The sequence below is a fragment of the Gigantopelta aegis genome, chromosome 8 (assembly GCF_016097555.1).
Source record: "Gigantopelta aegis isolate Gae_Host chromosome 8, Gae_host_genome, whole genome shotgun sequence".
Taxonomy (NCBI): Eukaryota; Metazoa; Mollusca; class Gastropoda; order Neomphalida; family Peltospiridae; genus Gigantopelta; species Gigantopelta aegis.
In genome coordinates this window covers 13,981,575-14,003,113 of record NC_054706.1, presented here as the reverse complement: position 1 = coordinate 14,003,113, position 21,539 = coordinate 13,981,575, and the positions used below count along the sequence as shown (strand labels likewise).

At 36.5% G+C, this 21,539-nt stretch overlaps 1 protein-coding gene across 1 annotated transcript in view; it reads right to left on the bottom strand.

Moving 5' to 3' along the window:
- LOC121379488 overlaps nucleotides 1–21,539 on the bottom strand; it is a 53,463-nt gene that overhangs the window by 20,027 nt on the left and 11,897 nt on the right. The window contains exons 10-26 of the mRNA XM_041508133.1: nucleotides 20,837–21,030; nucleotides 18,836–18,966; nucleotides 16,754–16,873; nucleotides 14,406–14,546; nucleotides 13,632–13,800; nucleotides 12,450–12,695; nucleotides 11,244–11,530; nucleotides 10,473–10,604; nucleotides 9,769–9,864; nucleotides 8,869–9,081; nucleotides 8,195–8,414; nucleotides 7,379–7,466; nucleotides 6,763–6,859; nucleotides 5,778–5,939; nucleotides 4,668–4,829; nucleotides 3,477–3,638; nucleotides 535–702 (exon numbers count right to left, since the gene is read on the bottom strand). Of these exons, the coding sequence (XP_041364067.1) occupies nucleotides 535–702; nucleotides 3,477–3,638; nucleotides 4,668–4,829; nucleotides 5,778–5,939; nucleotides 6,763–6,859; nucleotides 7,379–7,466; nucleotides 8,195–8,414; nucleotides 8,869–9,081; nucleotides 9,769–9,864; nucleotides 10,473–10,604; nucleotides 11,244–11,530; nucleotides 12,450–12,695; nucleotides 13,632–13,800; nucleotides 14,406–14,546; nucleotides 16,754–16,873; nucleotides 18,836–18,966; nucleotides 20,837–21,030 (2,788 nt within the window). The remainder of the gene's footprint in view (nucleotides 1–534; nucleotides 703–3,476; nucleotides 3,639–4,667; nucleotides 4,830–5,777; nucleotides 5,940–6,762; nucleotides 6,860–7,378; nucleotides 7,467–8,194; nucleotides 8,415–8,868; nucleotides 9,082–9,768; nucleotides 9,865–10,472; nucleotides 10,605–11,243; nucleotides 11,531–12,449; nucleotides 12,696–13,631; nucleotides 13,801–14,405; nucleotides 14,547–16,753; nucleotides 16,874–18,835; nucleotides 18,967–20,836; nucleotides 21,031–21,539) is intronic.

The window sequence follows — 21,539 nt, the reverse complement described above, 5'->3', positions numbered from 1 at the left end:
ATTAATACCATCAGTGTCAGAATTTACTGGAAATTTAAATTTACTCAAAGAAAATGTGAAGCATATTTCATATGGACTCAATAAAAATGTTCTTACACATTGGTTGAAGAGAACATTGTTTGACTTTTTGTTTTTATCACACAGTGATATACCACATGTAGAACATTAAAGACATCTGATTGGCTGTTCCACAGTAATGACCTAAATGCCAAAACCATGCTGTCCAATGAAATCAATACTTACTGAAATTGACTGCTCCGTTATTCTATAAGTGTAAATGTGCTCTATATTATACATTGCAGCCTAGTTGGAAAAAGATCTTTAAAGTTCTTTTATACCTGGTTTTTGAGGATATATAACACACAAAATACTTTATTTTTTGTATGTTAGATGCCATTTACCTTACAACTTGTTAATAAAAATGTATCCAGCTTGTTTTCACTCATTAGATACATTTTCGAAAACTTCATAAAATAAATAGTATCTAATGGCCTCTAACAATGACAGATTTACCCGCACACTAATAATAATTACCTATATCAACACACTGGTTTTGTCCAGTACTTCCAGTATCGTCTGTAGTTTTTCCAGGAGGACAACTCACACAGTCTGTCTGGTTTGCTAATGGCTGGTACGTACCCAATGGACATTTCTCACACACTTTTGTCACACTGCTCAAGTGATATCCCCGAACACACTGTGCTGAACACAGAAAAATCACAATCACATAGAAATTAATTTGACTAAACAATGGATTTAATTATCTCTCTGACAACATACAAGACAATGACTTTGAAAAATTTAGGATCATTAAACCTAAAACACTGGATACAGTATATATTTTTAACATACAAACTATGAAATGTGATGATGTGTTTTTTATCAATTATCCCTAGATCATGTCAAAAAGTGGCGTTATGACATCTTGCAGCTTTATCATCATCATAGGAAATCCATACACATTGCATGTGAGTGTGTGTGTGTGTGTGTAACTTTTAATTATGCTCATATACCACACAGGTTTCGAGCAGGTCTATCCCGGGTTCCACCTCAGGATAGCCGGAAACCCAACCCGGGACAGATACATGTGAGTGACATCAATACAGACTTCCATCTATATAGACTCAGGATAGCCGGAAACCCAACCCGGGACAGATACATGTGACATCAATACAGATTTCCGTCTACATAGTCTCAGGATAGCCGGAAACCCAACCCGGGACAGATACATGTGAGTGACATCAATACAGATTTCCGTCTACATAGACTCAGGATAGCCGGAAACCCAAACTGGGACAGATACATGTGAGTGACATCAATACAGATTTCCGTCTACATAGACTCAGGATAGCCGGAAACCCAACCCGGGACAGATACATGTGAGTGACATCAATACAGATTTCCGTCTACATAGACTCAGGATAGCCGGAAACCCAACCCGGGACAGATACATGTGAGTGACATCAATACAGATTTCCGTCTACATAGACTCAGGATAGCCGGAAACCCAACCCGGGACAGATACATGTGAGTGACATCAATACAGATTTCCGTCTACATAGTCTCAGGATAGCCGGAAAGCCAACCTGGGACAGATACATGTGAGTGACATCAATACAGATTTCCGTCTATATAGACTCAGGATAGCCGGAAACCCAACCCGGGACAGATACATGTGAGTGACATCAATACAGATTTCCGTCTACATAGACTCAGGATAGCCGGAAACCCAACCCGGGACAGATACATGTGAGTGACATCAATACAGAGGTCCGTCTACATAGACTCAGGATAGCCGGAAACCCAACCCGGGACAGATACATGTGAGTGACATCAATACAGATTTCCGTCTACATAGACTCAGGATAGCCGGAAACCCAACCCGGGACAGATACATGTGAGTGACATCAATACAGATTTCCATCTACATAGACTCAGGATAGCCGGAAACCCAACCCGGGACAGATACATGTGAGTGACATCAATACAGATTTCCGTCTATATAGACTCAGGACAGCCTGAAACCCAACCCGGGACAGATACATGTGAGTGACATCAATACAGATTTCCGTCTACATAGACTCAGGATAGCCGGAAACCCAAACTGGGACAGATACATGTGAGTGACATCAATACAGATTTCCGTCTACATAGACTCAGGATAGCCGGAAACCCAACCCGGGACAGATACATGTGAGTGACATCAATACAGATTTCCGTCTACATAGACTCAGGATAGCCGGAAACCCAACCCGGGACAGATACATGTGAGTGACATCAATACAGATTTCCGTCTACATAGACTCAGGATAGCCGGAAACCCAACCCGGGACAGATACATGTGAGTGACATCAATACAGATTTCCGTCTACATAGTCTCAGGATAGCCGGAAAGCCAACCTGGGACAGATACATGTGAGTGACATCAATACAGATTTCCGTCTATATAGACTCAGGATAGCCGGAAACCCAACCCGGGACAGATACATGTGAGTGACATCAATACAGATTTCCGTCTACATAGACTCAGGATAGCCGGAAACCCAACCCGGGACAGATACATGTGAGTGACATCAATACAGAGGTCCGTCTACATAGACTCAGGATAGCCGGAAACCCAACCCGGGACAGATACATGTGAGTGACATCAATACAGATTTCCGTCTACATAGACTCAGGATAGCCGGAAACCCAACCCGGGACAGATACATGTGAGTGACATCAATACAGATTTCCATCTACATAGACTCAGGATAGCCGGAAACCCAACCCGGGACAGATACATGTGAGTGACATCAATACAGATTTCCGTCTATATAGACTCAGGACAGCCTGAAACCCAACCCGGGACAGATACATGTGAGTGACATCAATACAGATTTCCGTCTATATAGACTAAAGTTTTATGAACATGGGCCCTGGGCTGAAATATTTCTTTGAAAATTTTATTTGTTTTCTTCATTATTTCCGTACGAAACATCCGTCTTAAAATGAGTAACACTCACTAATAAAGCAATTGTAGAATTCTGGGTTTTTCCTCATTATTTTAAACTGAAAACTCTTTCTAAAACTGAGAAACTCTTACTAGTACAGCACATTGTAGAATTCTGTTTTATTTATTAATTGAAACTGAAACTTCTTTAAAAAAGAAGAAGTAACGCTTACTAATAATATACATTGAAAAATTCTGTTTTCTTTATTAATTCAAACTTAAACCTCTTTAAAAACATAAGTAACATTCATTAATATAACGTACACTGAAAAATTCTGTTTTCTTTATGAATTCAAATTTAAACCTCTTTCTAAAAATCAGTAACTTACTAGCAAAGCATATTGAAGAATTTGGTTTTCTTTTTAAATTTCAACTAAAACCTCTTTCTAAAAATGAGTAACTCTTACTAGCAAAACATACTGAAGAATTCTGCTTCCTTTATTAATTCAAACTTATACCTCTTTTTAAAATGAGAAACACTTACTAGTAAAGCATATTGAAGAATTCACAGCTCCTGGCTCAGCAGTGGTCAGACCTTCAGGACAGTTCCTACAAAATGGGCCATCAGTAACATGTCTGTACGTCCCCACAGGGCAGACCTCACACCCACCAGTAAACTCAAGCTGACTGCCACTGGGACACACATCTGATTCAATAAAACAAACTTAAATAACAATAATAATAAAATGAAAGATAAATATTTTATTACATGAGTCATTTTTGTTATTGCTGCCAAATATGAAACATGAAAAACTAAGGAAAGGAAATATAAGTAAAACGACTGTCCTGGTTTTTCTGCTGTTGTTAAGCTGTTTCCAACTGACAGAGCAATATTAATCATTAAAATTACATACTTAATACGTTTACTTGTTTAGAATATCAGTCTGTGTATACAATGTGTTTCTGACCATCCTAATGTTTGTAATGTCAAAAGATTCCTTGCTGCTAATAGAAAAATATAACGGGTTCCTCTACGACTACATGTCAGAATTATCAAATATACTCTTTAAAAAAAGTAGGGGAACTCTAATAAGAATTTACAATTGCCAAAATTGTAAGGTATATTAGCTGTGGGGAATGGTTATATGATAATAGTGAATTAATTGGGCAAACATTAAACTTGTAGTTCAGTATTACAGTAGGTTTTATGACCACCAAAGATCTTGAAGGACGACTGGGGTCAGAAGCGAAATTTAAAGTTGACGTTTGTTTATCAGTAAATCACAAATTCAAATAATAAAAATGACTAAAAACAAAACAATAACAACTGTATGATCAACAGAATGAAAAAGATTGACAGAAATAATGTTCCACAGTGATTAATCGACCTTCCTGGAAATTGTCCAAATCGAGAATGACACCCCACACACTGCGTGATGCATGTGCAAACTATGGAATGTTTTTCGGTGTGTTGATAAACAGACCTGAACATTCTTTACTAGGATGTCTGTGGTCAAAACATATGTTCGGTAATATTTTAGGTTCCCCTACTTTTTTTGAAGAGTATATTTGACATCCAATAGCCAATGACTAAGAATTCAATGTGTTTTAGTGGTGTTGTTAAACAAAACAAACTTTATCTTATATAGAGAGCCCTTGGTTCGATTCATTCAATGAAGGTCGATTTATGTGTTACAATAAACATGTACTGCACTGATACATTCGCGTCACTTACCAACACAAAGACTGACTGTTGCTGCTGCTGGTTGGAAATTAACTGTGCCGAGAGGACAGGGTTTACACGAAAATGATCCCGACACATTCTGATAAAACCCAACAGGACACGATTCACACTGGTTACTTGTAGTGTTGAAGAATTTACCAGCAGGACAGATCGCTGAACAAAAAAAAAAATGTGTAAAATATTACAGCAGCAATCCTGCTTCACCATACTATAAAATTATCATCATTAGATAATGCAAAATACAAACACAACTGCAGTTTTAATAAACTCGCACTCTCTCCTGACCATGTTATAACATCATTTAGGAATTAATGTAAAATACAAACACATCTACAAATTTAATAAACTAACAACATAAATCTCACCTCTCCACATAACATCATTTCTTAATGCAAAATACAACTACAACTACAGTTTCAATGAAGTGACAATCTCACCTCATCTTATTATAATATCAGTTACTAAGTGCCAATTACAAACACATTCAGATGAGTGAGCTTCAATCCTAGTTGGACAGACAACAATCTAAGTACATGTACTTGACATTGCATATTACTGTGAGTCTCACAAGGGAACAGACCAAGAATAAACAGGGGAGGTGGTATTACATTCTTTTCATTTATTAATTCATTTCAACTGATTTCCGTGCTTATATGCAATTAAAGTTCAAGCACACTAACACACAGAGACACACACCTCAGTTACCTGGGCTGTCTGGCCAGGACAAAAGATTATTTGTGAATGAAGAGAAGTCAGTCTAGTGGCCTTACACCTACCCATCGAGTCGTTAAACTCGGTCTAGCCGGTACCAGGATGTGAACCCAGTACCTACCAGCCTTATCTCCAATGGCTTAACCACTATACCACCGAGGCCGGTATTATATTCTGTACAAGGAACACTTAAGTGAAAAACAAAAGGTGAGTATAATATGGTTGTGTCGTTCTTTGTGTTATATAATGCAATTTAGACAGTTGAGAAAAAACAAACACAATACAGACTTTCTATTGATAATTTCATCACTGCTAAATGTGAATCCATGTGCAATCTGAAGAGCTAGTAAGTTGTGTGGTACCTACAATATCAAATGTCATTATATATACCATAACATGAATCTGCAGAGATGGCACCAACACTGTCAGTTGTCTTCCCCAGTGGGCAAGCCTCGCAGTTAAGAGCTCCTAAGTTTGCTTGGAATCTTCCTTCTGGACAGTTATCACAGTGTTTGGTCGCACTGTTGAAGAAAGTTCCCGGACCGCACTGCACTGAGAATAGAAAATTGGGGTGAAAAAATGAAGCACAAGAAAGGTAAATGTTTCCTTTAACTAAGGATATAATGTATACTGTGTAACAAAAGAAAAACACAAATTAATTTGCTTTTCTTTAATTTATTTAAAATTATTCAGTTTGAATCTCATTAATTTTTCTGTCCATTAAAGTTATCACTGCCATGTGGACATTTTATGCCCATTTTGACAATTCTATTTATCATGAAAAAAATATATATTAAAATATTCACGTTTCATCTTTCTCTAATTAATTGCAAACTGTTTTACAGCAGTTCAACTACGGTTCCTGGAGTTAAGACCAAAACAACAGAGTAAGATATTGATAATTTGAAAATGTTCAACTGTTTCGCATCTGTTTGTTTTCATGAGTATGAAGATAATGAGTTCAAAATTGTTCCAAAAACATTTATGTTCATGTTAAATCCACTAGATTATTTTAGTCAAACAAAATTATCTATAAAACAGATTTTCTCCCAACAAAATTTATCTATAATTTGTAAACATGAAAAATATGTTATATATTCCATTGTTTCCTGCTATACAATTTATTCAGAATGATAAACATAAAATGTAATCTAGTTTGTTTTTTTGGAGGGGGTTTGGAGGTTTTTTGTTCATTAGATAAGATATGCTTATTAATATTTCTCGATTGTCAGTATCGCATGTTATTAGATAAGAGATGTATTTTATGCTTATTAATATTTCCTGATTGTCAGTTATTGTGAGTTTATTTTTTATTAGATAAGAGATGTATTCTATGCCTATTAATATTTCCTGATTGTCAGTATTGTGTATTTACCACAGAGTTTTTTCACGACAACCTGGCCAGTGTCACACCTCAGTACCACATGAATATCCAATGAGTTCGGATCAGGTTTTGTTTCCGTGTTGGTCAGCTGTAACAATAAAATTAAAGTTTATTTTGTTTAACGACACCACTTGAGCACATTGATTTATTAAACATCGGCTATTGGATGTCAAACATTTGGTAATTTTGATCTGTAATCTTAGAGAGGAAACCCACTATATTTTTTCATTAGTAGCAAGGACTCTTTTATATGCACAATCTCACAGACAGGATAGCACATATCACAGCTTTTGCTATACCAGTCGGGGTGCACGGGCTGGAGAGGGATCCCAATGGGCCCACTGACAATGGGCCCACAGACAAACCACACATCAAGAAAGCCCTTTATCACAAGGCTACGCCCATTTACATTTTGGTAAAATTGTAAGTGTAGGCACTGGATAGATAAAACACTTCATACTGATAGCAGAGACATAGTACAGGAAAGTTTCCCTGTAATAATTATGTATATTTTACCCAATATTTCAATATTTTCATCAAGAACCGCTTGAACTAAAATCTTTTCAACTGGGAGTATGTTTGCCTGTTTTAATGATGTACATTTTACCTGGTATGTGAAAATATTTTCATCAAGAACTGCTTTAATTAAAATCTTTTCAACTGGGAGTATGTTAGCACCACTCTGGATTTCTGATCTGAAAACAAAAATGAATGGCTTAGCAAAACATGCAGACAAGAATAATTTGAATGTTAAATGTGAAATTACTATTATAATGAATTTTCAGTTTTAGGTGGTTTTGGTTTTTACTAACCTATTATTAAATAATGTTAAAGTTTGTTTGTTTAACGACACTACTAAAACTGACTGATTTACTAATCATCTGCTATTAGACACCACTTGAGCACATTGATTTATTAAAGATTGGCTATTGGATGTCAAACATTTGGTAATTTTGATCTGTAATCTTAGAGAGGAAATCCACTACATTTTTCAATTAGTAGCAAGGGATCTATTACATGCATTTTTCCTCAGACAGGTCAGCACATACCACAACCTTTGATACACCAGTCATGGAGCACTGGTTAGGATGCAAATGGTTAAGAGAATGGGTCCACTAATACGTTCAATCCTACGACCAGTGCATCTCAGACAAGCAATCTACTCGGTGCCTTCGTCCATTTATTTTACCTAGAGTTTGATGCTTATATCTAATTACGGTTCTAGCATGTTCACTTGGGCACACTATTCAGACCTCAGTCTGTATGTGTAGGACAGGAGCTAATGGTTAGAGATGAGAGACAGAGACAGAGACAGAGAGTGAGAGTGAGAGTGAGAGTGAGAGAGACAGAGAGAGAGAAATAGGACATATGAAGTGTTGACTTGAACAGTGACATCTAAAACTAATCATAAAACAGGACATACGAAGCGTTGTTGATGTGAACTGCCAGACTGATACTGGGTGGCTTGCTGCAGTCAACTTGAATAGTGACATTGCTACAGTTGTCGGTCTGACACATATCCAAGTTGCTCAGACTTCGCGGCACTCGCTGCTTCATCACAAACTCCAGATCACCACAGCTGACTCCTGTCGTAAAGTACGAGACAGAGACGTCCACATCGGCCCTCGCCCGACCAACCACTCCTGATTTAAAAAACACACACAACAGGGTCAAGTATGGTTAATTAAGTTAACCCTGAGTGGTATTTTTTAATCTAATATATTTACACAAATACACAAAAAGGTATGTATTTAGTTATGTACACCTTATGTAGTTGTAAGTCAAGTTTCAACACATCTTTTCAATTAATTGTTCTCTGTAGTCATATAATATCTGATTTTGATAATTTTGTTAGAGTCCAAATAAAAGCTTGCTATATATATGATCACACAGAAACAATGAGATCTCGCATTCTCAGAATTTTATCGTGGTAAATCCTGGTTGCCCCTGACAGCATACATAAATCATCCCATTTACCATGAAAAGTAATCAATGAAACAAAAAACCCTTAAAATATGCCAATTATATTATAATATGGAATAATATTGGAAAAAGAAGGAAATATCATAAATGTGGTAAGAGTAAAAAGTACTTTACTTCCACAGGGTGGATACAGTCCGTCGGTCTGTGATAGAGAGTTCCAGGCACCAGACGGCCCACAAGTGAAGTACTGTGGTGTTGGGTCAACCAGCACTGACGTGTTACCGCGACAACCCACGGTACACACAGTAAATGGCACATCTCCTTGTTCTTTGAAACACGTCTCGTTTCCTCCCCCTCTAGGGTCATCCAAGTCAGGGCAGAAGTCAGCTAAAACAGATATATTCTAAAAAATTACAAAAATGTATATGTGTACAATAATTAGCCAACTACTAAAACAGTGAAGTGGAACACAAAATGTTATAAGCAGTGCATTATCTGAAGTATTAAGTGGTTTTCAAGGAAAGGAATATTTGTTTTTCAACAGCATATCAACACATTTTAAACTGTGACTACTGGAAACTGCAATAAAATTGGCATTGTTTTTTTTTTTTTGGGGGTGCAGTTTTTTTTTTTGTTGCAAATACACATCTCAGCGCATGTTCATGATTTATACATTTCACAAACAACTGCAGTATCGGCAAACTATATCATTCTGCATTCAAACCTATTCATAGTTAACTTGAGGTTGGGCTCAAACAATGCAGAATTTATATGCACACATTTTCTACCCCTGATATACAGTATCTGGTGTTTAACATGGTTATTCTGTATCTTTTTCAAGAGAGAGAGAAAGGAAACCTACTGACACCACAAAGCCTACTCCATCCAAAAACAGTAATGAATTTTATAAGCACTATCCATAGACAGGATAGCATATACCAGTCATTGGGCAATGGTTAGGATGAGAGAAAAAAATGAATCCACCAATGGGAATAGATCCTGTGATGTACTGTATCCCAGACAACTGCTCTACCCTGCTTATAAATGTGCATGCAGTACGTGAAACGTACTTACCTGTAATATAAACAGTGAAGGTACAAGTGACAGCATTTCCACTCTCATCTTTAGCCTCGTACACCACAACATGATGGCCCTGGGACATGACTGCACCTATTGAAATGGAATTAATGGAAGTATATTAATGGCTCTAAAGGTTTTTCACTGAAGTGAAAGAACCACACAAAAACAAAACAAAGCCTATCTTTACAGCCTGATATTTGTTCCTTTTTAAAAAAAAAATATCATCCTTCTGCATGAAATCGGTTTTTTTTTTCCTTGCCAGGTTTTTCAAGTATGAGAGCCTCATGCATCTATGCTTAGATCACCTGAGTTTACAATGAACTGTCAGTTGTGTTAGATACTATTTCATGTTGCAAAATAATCAGTGCAAACAGATTTTGAATGGATATCCAAAATAAATTGTCAACGTGAAATGTAAAAAAGCAGTTGATCATGTCTCATCCAGAATTTGAACTATGAACCATGCCTAAATTATCTTGTTAAAGTTTAAAACCATATCTTTCTCAATTGTCTCCCTTTCAGAAATAAACCATATTGTTCTCTTTATAAATTATCTCTCTCAACTCCTACTACAACAAACATACAGCAATTGGCCTTTACCACCACCCCAGCAAATATATAATAAAATTGTACCACAACTTATTTTAAAAAATTCAATGTATGTTGATTGATAAAGTAAATTACTGTTACCACAATACCTGATTTGTAGTTAGATTTCACTATCACTGCTCCATCAAACTGAGGCTCTGTCCAGGTGACAAATGTCTTTGGGGTCAGACTTTCCTTGAACATGTTACTGGGGCACGATTTCACCCTTAAAGCAGTCGTCTCTGAAAACATCACATTATATGTAGAGGTGGTTGTTAATTAGCTACGGTTCCCTAGATAGATATAGGTAGATATTAAACAAAGATAAATTTTGTTTTGTTTAACGACACCACTAGAGCACATTGATTTAATACTCATCAGTTATTGGATGTCAAATATTTGGTAATTTGGACATATAGTTTTAGAGAGGAAACCTGCAATATTTTTTCATTACTAGCAAGGGATCTTTTATATGCACCATCCCACAGAGGATAGCACATACCACAGCCTTTGATACACCAGTCGTGGCTGGAATGTGAAATAGATCAATGAGCCCACCAATGGGAATCGATCCCAATTCAACCACACATCAAGTGAGTGCTTTACCACTGGGTTATGTCCCGCAAATCCCTAAAAAGTCATACATTATTTTTTTTTTATTAAAGCAGAACCAGTCGTGGTGCACTGGGTGGAATGAGAAATATCCCAATGGTCCCACTGATGGGGATCGATCCCAGACCGATCATGCATCAAGGCAAGTGATTTACCACCAAGCTATGTCCCACACCATATTATACAAAGTGTCCTTTATATACAGCAGGCTGTTAGAGATGGAGCTTCTGATAGTAAGGTTTTATGTTGTAATTAAGACAGAATCTTACCTCTGACAACTGTTGTACAGCCAGGTGGATCACTAAATCCTGAAGGACATGAATTGCGACGTGCACTGGATGGTCGCACAATCTGGGTGTTACCAGCAGTCAAATGTTCAGACCATCGCAACACGATACTGTTGCTGAATACAGTTTTGGGGTTGTTTACAAGACCGCGGTCTTCCAGCAGAAAGTCTACAAATCGACTGTAGACATTTACTTGAGATATACAACCAACAAACAAACTGGACCGGGGTTCAGACGGTAGAGAATGTGAGCCAAGAGAAAGCCAAATTCTGAAAAGAAACAAGTTTTCTGAGAGTACTGATAAAGCAATACACGTCTCCTACCAGACCCAACACATTTCTGTATCTCCTACGTTCAAGGCCAATAACTCTGTGTAAAAATGGGTAAATCACCATGAAAGTCAAACTTGATCTTTAACATCTACATGATAAATAAAAGCTATACACAAACGTTTAGCTCAATATCTTTTTGCATTACTAAAAAAGTTTGGAAAACAAATTTCCTAAATTCAAGGCCAATAACTGTGAAAAATGGATAAATCACTAAGAAAGTCAAACTTGATCTGTAACAGTGCATGATAAAGCTATACACAAAATTTCAGCTCAGTATCATAAGGCAGTGCAGAAAAAAAAACAGAGGCTGGAAAACATGTTCGACAGATGGACAAACAAACATACAGATGAACAGGATGGAGACGAAACCTACATGTATAGTCCTCTCTGGTTGGATTATTAGGGGACTAATCATTTAGGGTTAAAAGTGTGTTCTAGATAGGAATCCAGAAATTTCAAAATTAGTGGTTGAGTACTAAGACTTGCCCTAGGGTTCGAGTTTCACAGAGGGTTTAAATTAGCAGTCTCCATTCAGAATGTATGCAAAGCATCAGCCTAAACTAGAACATAATATTTTAATGGAAAATATGCAACATTTTGGACAATGGAAAACCTGAAAGCATTGTACAGCAGTTAAAAGTCTACCTTGTTAAGACTCTAGCATTTCAAGACAAAAATAACACTGTTAGTTTTCTTGTCCCAACTTAAGTGAACAATTCCAAATTTGAATCACAAATTAATGTTACATCAAGTATATGATTTCAGAGATACAGGAAATTTGTCAAAGTCAATACCAGAAAGCTACTGAAAGCCATACATTACAAAATAAATACAGATAATAAAACTTTTTACTTACTCTTTAGAAAGTATTCTGCCAGGAGCATAGTTAACTAGTTGCTTCTGTACAACGTTATCAAGAATAAGACTAAGAGTTCCGGTATTTCTCTGCCAAGACACAGCCAGATTGTGCCACATCCCATCGCTCGACTTGGTGGAGTTATCAAGGAACGGGAGAAACTCTTCCGTGTCACTGAAGTAGGCATACAGTCCCTTTTCATTGACATAGAATAGCTTCTTCAGAGAGGACAGAAAACCAGGACTTCTGCAAAAAAGAATATATTATTATTTTATAAAAAGGAGATAAACTTATTAGTGTTTATTATTAAATGTTGAACTGAATGTAAATCAGATGTCATTCAATTACATGCTGAAAACTTACATCAATCAGAATGTAAACCAGATGGTAGTTATTTGTGGAAAAATATATATACATCTATTAGAATGTAAATTATTGATCAAGTGCATGTTAAAACTGACATCATTAAAAGAGTGTATACATGTACATGTTGTTAGAAAATGAAGAAATTAGAGAGGAAACCTATGGCCGCCACCCTATTGTATAGCAGCTGTGGATCTTTTACATATACAATCACCAAGGAAGGACAAAACCTTCCACAGCCTTTGATTAGTTCTGGGGCAGTGGCTGGGATGGAATAAAAACCTGATGGATCAACCAATACAATTGATCATACAACCCATTGTACCTCTTGTGAATGCTCTCACCATAGCCACATATATTCTTCTACAACAAACATCTTAAAGGAAACTTCTCTAGTTATATGATTATTAACCATAAGAGAAATTTAAACTATTAAACATTGATGCAAATGTATTTAATGCAAGTTTTTTTCGGTATTGCAGAAAGTATGGTGTGGGATTTGGTTCAGTCGGTAGAGCACTCACCTGAGAGGCTTGGGTCATAGGATCAAATCTCCTCGGCAGACCCACCCCCCCCCCTCTCTGAACCAATGCCCCACGAATCGTATATCAAAGGTCAATGTATGTCTGTCCTGTCTGTTGGAAAGAGCATATAAAAGATCCATTCTAGCTAATTGAAAGATGTAGCCGGTTTCCTCTAAAGACCCTGTGTGAGACTGACCAAATGTTTGACATCCGATAGCTGATCATTATTTGATCAATGTGCTCTAGTGGTGTCATTAAACAACACAAACATTAAAATTTTGCTGAATGTGCTGACCGTGTTTCATAGAGACTGAGGAAGGTCCCCACTGATCCCGCAGTGGAAAACTTGAACCACATGGAGACACTGAGCCCATCTGTCCAGGTGGCGGGTATGGCATACGGCAGATATGCACTTCCTCCGTTCACTGATGACTTGAAGCAGATGTCATAGTCTATGTCAATATCTGAAACATTCAATCATACCTCACCATTTAAAGTTATGTCTCTAGCTCTCCATCACTACCCTGAAACTAGTTAAGGAGAGTAATTTCTAGCTCCTTTTAGCATGTGAATTTGTATATCAATTTGGTAATATCTTAAATGGCTCTCCATATGTAACTTAGCGGAACAATTAATCACTCCCCTCAATTTTGTTTCTTGGCGATCTAGGTCTGTTCAATATGTTAATATAACTACAATGATTCATTTCACTTAATTATATTTCATTTATTAACTAATCCAATATGTTTTTATATAATTATTGTATGGTTTTACATCAAAGCAATATAAACCATTTTAAAAAATTGAACATAATTCCAAGCAGACATGGCTATTTGCATATATATAATTGTTTAATTATTCTTTGTAAAGAGCCGTAAGTAGATCTTCGTGCTGGGCAAATAAATATTTTACTTTGTAATTGTACAGTCAAAAATTTAACAATTATATATACTGGTACATTAACGTTTTACTTCTACACTATGATTTTGTTTCACCACCCAGTTTTGCCCAAAATATAATTTTAACATAAATACTCTGGATGTAATTAAAAGTGATTAAATATCTATACCGTCAGTACAGTCAGGTGTTGCCTTCCCTAGAGGACATCGACAAAAGTGTCTGTCAACCCCCTCAAAACACGTAGAGTTGCCTGGACACACAACGTTCTGACAATATTTAATTCTCGTTTCACATCTTCTACCTGTGAATCCTGCACACAAAAAAACAATAACACGATTTGGAATGATCAATTCCCTTCTTCCAGTAGCTAATGATAGTATATTTTACATTAAAGGCATAGCAAAACTGATTAATTAGTGTCTAGTTTTGAATTATAAATTAAAATTATATTTACTTGGCATAATAAACATTACTGTTGTACATACAATGTAGTTGCATATTCTGCAGTAGAGAAAACATTGTACTTTCTTATCATTGACAACTTTATTGAACTTGAAATATACACTTTACGAAAAAAAATAGTGTTTTGATACATGTGGAAATGCAAGATTTTTTGTTTCCATTACAGTGAATTGATGATGTTTAGAAATATACTGAGAGGCATAAATAACGCGATTGGTATTTGACTAAATAATCTCTTTTAGAAATGTTGAATCACATATATTAAGCATGCAGACAAATAACATATCGGTAATAATTGTAAGTGAAAGAGGATTTTGTTGAAATCAGATTTTCTTTTTTATAAAATGATTTTTCAGCAAAAAGCATAACTGGTGAGTTTATTATAACAACACAGCATTGCATATGAAAATCGTTTTGCATGTACATTGCCTACTCTCGTCTTCCTATAAAAGCAACCATGTTTTGTGTTTTCTGTCTTTTTTTAATATGCCATGGTAAATAATGTTAAAAAATTGCTGTTTTATTGCCAAAAAACTCAGTTGTGTTTTTTGTTTAAAACCACATTTTATTTTTTAAAATCCTGATTTGAACAACATCTTCTTTCAGTTACAGTTGTTACCAATATGTCATTTGTCTGCATGCCTAATATTGATGACATAATATTTCTGTAAGAAAATATCAGCGAAATACCCGTTACGTTATTTATGCCTCTCAGTATAGTACATAACATTCTTCATTCCAGAATTTATACACAGACAAATTAATTAAGCACCCGACAGGCCTTAACCTTAACGTTTTTCAGTGGTAGCCCACCAGTCTACCAGGTTATAAAATCTGATAGCCCTCAATAAAAATTGGTAGCCCCATACTTTTAATAAATTAAAACAGAGAGTAAAAATCCAAATCATTTATTTTAATTTAAACATGTTGTTTTAGGTGGGAGGTTTACGTGTTTAAGTGTCTTGATGATTGCAGAGTAACTGGTTGTGCACAAAATAAATAAATAAATAAATAAAAAATCTAGTAGCCCAGTGACTACTGGGTTTAGACATCTGGTAGCCCAAGCAACAAATGGGTAGCCAAAACACTCCGGGCTACTGCTAAGGTCGAGCCCTGCCCTATGAAATAATAAAGGACACTGGTTTATCCTTTGATAACAATGTGACGATATTCTGGCAAACTTAGAAGCTGCATGGTATCCAATGTGGCAGCCGTGACATGTACGATTGTACCACTTCAGGGCTTCTAGATTTTTTATAAAATCCACTAGCCATGGGATCAGTTATTTAAAAACATTACTAGTCACTATTAAAAATTCACTAGCCCTACTTTACTTTAAGTGTATACAATTTTACTAAATAATACATGTAGTAATAATCAGATATGTCACCTAAAGAGGGAGATAGAGCTTAAAAACACTAACACTTGGGGGGTTGGGGGTGAGGTCAGGATATTCTCATTCACAAAATAGACTTAACTGCAACATTTGAAGAAAAAAAAAAATTCACTAGCCGTCGGGCATGGCAGTAGTAGTTATTTACTAGCCAAACATTGAATATCACTAGCCATGGGAGTGGGGCTACCATAATCTAGAAGCCCTGCCACTTGCTTGTACCACACGGACTCCCTGGGGGAATGAGAAGGGTGGATGCTGTCATCTGGGCACATGGTGGATCCACTTGCTACTGACATTTTGGACTGGCATTGACTTTATGCAATTACAATGACATTTTTTTCTGAAGAAATGGTCAATTATAGCTGATCGTAGAATTTTCCAGATCCATAGTTAATGTGGCTCCCATTTTGCCTCAAATATATTAGTCAAAACTGTGTCATTAACACAATTAAAATATTGAACATTGCCATTATCATTTGTGTTTTTGTTAGACAGTAGACCCATCTTTCAGATAACATTAACTTTTTCGTCATATTTCAGACTGTACGTGATTAAGAACATTTCATTAGACAAACTGGGTGGGGTTTGTGTTTCATTAGAAGTCCTCTGTGTATATTTTAAAATCAAATATAAAATATTTAAACAGATCTTCTACTGACCTGTGGAACAGGAACACAGAACATCAGCATCTGCCGTTCGCTTACACGTGCCGCCATTTTGACAGAGAGAGTTGGTACAAGAATTATCAATAAATAAATGGCATCCATCACCTGCTTTGTCTGGGAACAAAAATAACACACACAAAAATAATATTAACAAGAAAACAACATTTGTCATCTGAAAATATTTTTAAATAGACAACTGCAATTGTAACATGCATTTGACTATAATAAAGATTTTCTAACTGCTAAAATTTCATATGTTTAGAATATTGTGTGTTAATCTATAATGTTTTGTGAGTCATCCTAATGTTTGTAGAAGCCCAAACTTGATTTTTCCTCTCAATATTTTTCTACATGTAAAAACATTTAATTTAGGAAACTGAGCTACTACTATATGCATTGAATATCAGATACTGATAAAAGTTAAAAAGTTAAAGTTTGTTTTGTTAGTGACACCACTATAGAACATGTCGATTTATGTCAAACATTTGGAAATTCTGTCTTATTATAGCATTAGAAAGAAAGAAATGTTTTATTTAACGACGCACTCAAAACATTTTATTTACTGGTTATATGGCGTCAGACATATGGTTAAGGACCACACAGATTTTGAGAGGAAACCCGCTGTCACCACTACATGGGCTACTCTCCCCGATTAGCAGCAAGAGATCTTTTATTTGCGCTTCCCACAGGCAGGATAGCACAAACCATGGCATTTGTTGAACCAGTTATGGATCACTGGTCGGTGCAAGTGGTTTACACCTACCCATTGAGCCTTGCGGAGCACTCACTCAGGGTTTGGAGTCGACATCTGGATTAAAAATCCCATGCCTCGACTGGGATCTGAACGAAGTACCTACCAGCCTGTAGACCGATGGCCTAACCACGACGCCACCAAGGCCAGTATATTATAGCATTAGAGGAAACCTGCTACATTTTTCCAATAGCAAGAAGAGATATACTTTATCAGCAAATCTTTAAAAGTTTCAGTACTTTTCATTACTTATTTATCACAAGTAGATTAATAAAAACTAAATTCCAATGATATTACTGATACAACCAAATTACCTCTAACTGTTAACTGTCCATTTCTTTATTTGCAGGACAGGTGTTAACGAAGTAGACCTACGTACAGGGCAGGTGTTAATGAAGTAGACCAACGTGCAGGGCAGGTGTTAACGAAGTAGACCTACCTGCAGGGTAGGTGTTAACGAAGTAAACCTACCTGCAGGGAAGGTGTTAATGAAGTAGACTTACCTGCAGGGCAGGTGTTAACAAAGTAGACTTACCTGCAGGGCAGGTATTAATGAAGTCGACTTACCTGCAGGGTAGTTGTTAATGAAGTAGATTTACCTGCAGGGTAGTTGTTAATGAAGTAGATTTACCTGCAGAGCAGGTGTTAATGAAGTTGACTTACCTGCAGGGCAGTTGTTAATGAAGTAGATTTACCTGCAGGGCAGGTGTTAATGAAGTAGACTTACCTGACAGGCAGGTGTTAACGAAGTAAACCTACCTGCAGGGCAGGTGTTAACAAAGTAGACCTACCTGCAGGACAGGTGTTAACAAAGTAGACCTACCTGCAGGGCAGGTGTGAACGAAGTAAACCTACCTGCTGGGCAGGTGTTAATGAAGCAGACGTACCTGCAGGGAAGGTGTTAATAAAGTAGACCTACCTGCAGGGCAGGTGTTAACGAAGTAGACTTACCTGGTGTTAATGAAGTAAACCTACCTGCAGGGCAGGTGTTAATGAAGTCGACTTACCTGCAGGGCAGTTGTTAACGAAGTAGATTTACCTGCAGGGCAGGTGTTAATGAAGTAAACCTACCTGCAGGACAGGTGTTAACGAAGTAAACCTACCTGCAGGGCAGGTGTTAACGAAGTAAACCTACCTGCAGGGCAGGTGTTAATGAAGTAGACCTACCTGCAGGGCAGCTGTTAATGAAGTAGACTTCTGCAGGGCAGCTGTTAATGAAGTAGACTTACCTGCAGGACATGTATTAATGAAGTAGACTTACCTGCAGGGCAGGTGTTAATGAAGTAGACTTACCTGCAGGGCAGGTGTTAATGAAGCAGACTTACCTGCAGGGCAGGTACATGCAGCATCTGTGCTGTTGACGATGTAGCAGACAGTTGGTTTGACACATGGGTTAGCCACCTGACACAGGCTGGGAATCCTCTCACACACTGGACCGAATGAGTAAGAGTTGCACCTGCAAACAGAGAGAGGAAAGGAATGTTAGCATATCAACACCTCAGCACATTTGTAAACTATGGCAGCTATTCCTGCCCTGCTACAGTAAAAGGCAGCAAGTAGGGTATTTATGATTTTTAGAAAATCACTTTTTTGTGACTTTTATCCATTTGTTAAAGGCTTTATTGAATTATTTTGTTTTTCAAATTCAGTGTTTCATGGAAGATATTTCTCTGGCATCTGTTTGCATTGTTTTATGTTTATTTTAAAACATCGTAATTCATACAATTACCCATGTTATTACATACCTATTCAATTTTACTATAGTGATACAAACATTTGCAAACCATGTGATAATTTTTTGTATGACACATATGTGTAATCTAGACCGGACCTTGTAAATGGGGAATTCCCTTTTTATTTTTACTGGAGTTAGTACCTTTTTATTACCGATATCTTGTCTGATTTCCAAATTACATGACATCATATTTGAAAAATTATACAAGATTGCTGCAGAATATGATTCTTAACATTAAGTAAATCCATGAAAGGAGGTTTGATTAATAGATTTAAGAAAGTAGTTATGACATTAAATTAAAAACGTTTTTTGTAAAAAATAAAAGAAGGTATGGTATGTAATAAATACAGAACTTCACATATGTTGTTTTCACTTCCTATTTATTACACTCATTTACTTTTGTGCAAGAACATACCTCGTACATAGTATATACTCTTGTGCAAAATAAACTTATTCAATAAATAGGAAGCGAAAAAACAAAATATGTGAAGTTCTGTATATTTATACCATTTTGAGTTAGGGATATTTTTAATTGCACTTTCCAACATTGACATTTCATAAATAAGTCATGGGCCAGAGCCTTGACTAAGGAATTTTCAATGGGCGGCAAGGAAAACCTACAGGTCCAGACCTCCCCTAACAACCTAAATCAAGCATGCTAATTATGACTTATAGTCTGTCCCATCCTCCTACGAAAATGCTTTATGTTAATAATTTCAGTTCGGCTTGATGTAAGAAGAAAAGTTAAAGTGTTTTGGAAATAAAAACCAAAAAAAAACAATTTGTAATTTAGAAAGCAATCGACTGAGAAATAAATAACTTGTAGTAAATTCCATAGTATGAAAAAGGCATTCCCTGTAGGATGGACTATAGGTGTTCACGATCCCGTACACACTAATGAAATAACAAAAAGAAGTAGTTTCTAAAATATTATCTATTTTAATGAACAAACCATAAATCACTATAGCAGAACATCACTATCATCTTCCAAACTGCAGAATGGAAAAAATCCTATAATAAATTGTCTGCCATGAGAACTAGTCCAGGTGAATCAGTCCTACAACTCATAACAACTCAAGACTCGATCTCCGAGCAACATCCCGTCTATAAAAACTGAAATCTGAGTTCCGAGTCTATGTTCAAAGCTGAATTTGAAATCAAAACTCTTACATGATGTCACGATCTAAGTTTGATCCTTGGGTACAGACCTGAACATTTTATGAGTATGGCTTTTGATGTTATAAAGGAAAGGAGAATCTGTTTTAACAACAGAGAAATGCACAGTTTAAATGCGAAATTTATGGCACTGGGACAACTATGGCCTAATTACATTATTTAATTATCACCTAATAAATTTAAAAACAAGAGTCATATGGCGTAAACACATATTTTAACAGGCACCCATTAGGGCCTAAATACGAAACATATGATAACTGTGACATATGGCCATATCACACTGTTTAACTGGCATCTATTTTCCATGAAACACAGTAACTAGACATATGATCTAACCACAATGTTTTGTTAGTAAATTGGAAAACACATTATGCCCTAACTTATTAAAGAAACAAACCAACAGTGTAATACATACGTGCAAGTAAAATCATTGAATAGTGGAACACACTCAGCTCCGTTTGGACACGAGTTCTGTGTACACCTGTTGACGAGGATGTCACAGTGCTGACCCGTCCACCCAGGAATACAGTCGCACATGAAACCACCGAGATTATCAAGACATGTTCCACCATGAAGACACGGCTCACTCTCACACTCATTGATCACAGACTATAAAAGTATATAGAAATATGTAACTTGAGGTACGATAGTTTTTGATAATATACACAAGATAGAGAATAATTAATGCCTGGCTGCATGAAAAAAGTAATGAACAGTTTTATCTACAGTTCACCATTAGATGATTATAATTTAAAGTAAAGAAACAAAATGGTTGATATTTTCTCATCTTCCTCTGTCCTTCCTCTCTTCTCACTTTCTGTTCCGAAAGAGGCAGGCCTGCCTGCCTGCCCACTCTCTTTCTCTCCCTGTGTCTCTCTTTCTCTCCCTGTGTCTCTCTTTCTCTCGATACCAACATCTATATGATGATAATATTTCCTTGCCTGCATACTTTTATTATCACAAAGTTTGAATTTATTATTCTTAAGAACTGAAGTGTGTTATTACTCTTAAACAAGGAAGGAAATGTTTTATTTAACGATGCACTCAGCACATTTTATTTAGTCATATGGTGTCAGACATATGGTTAAGGACAACACAGATATTGAGAGGAAACCCGC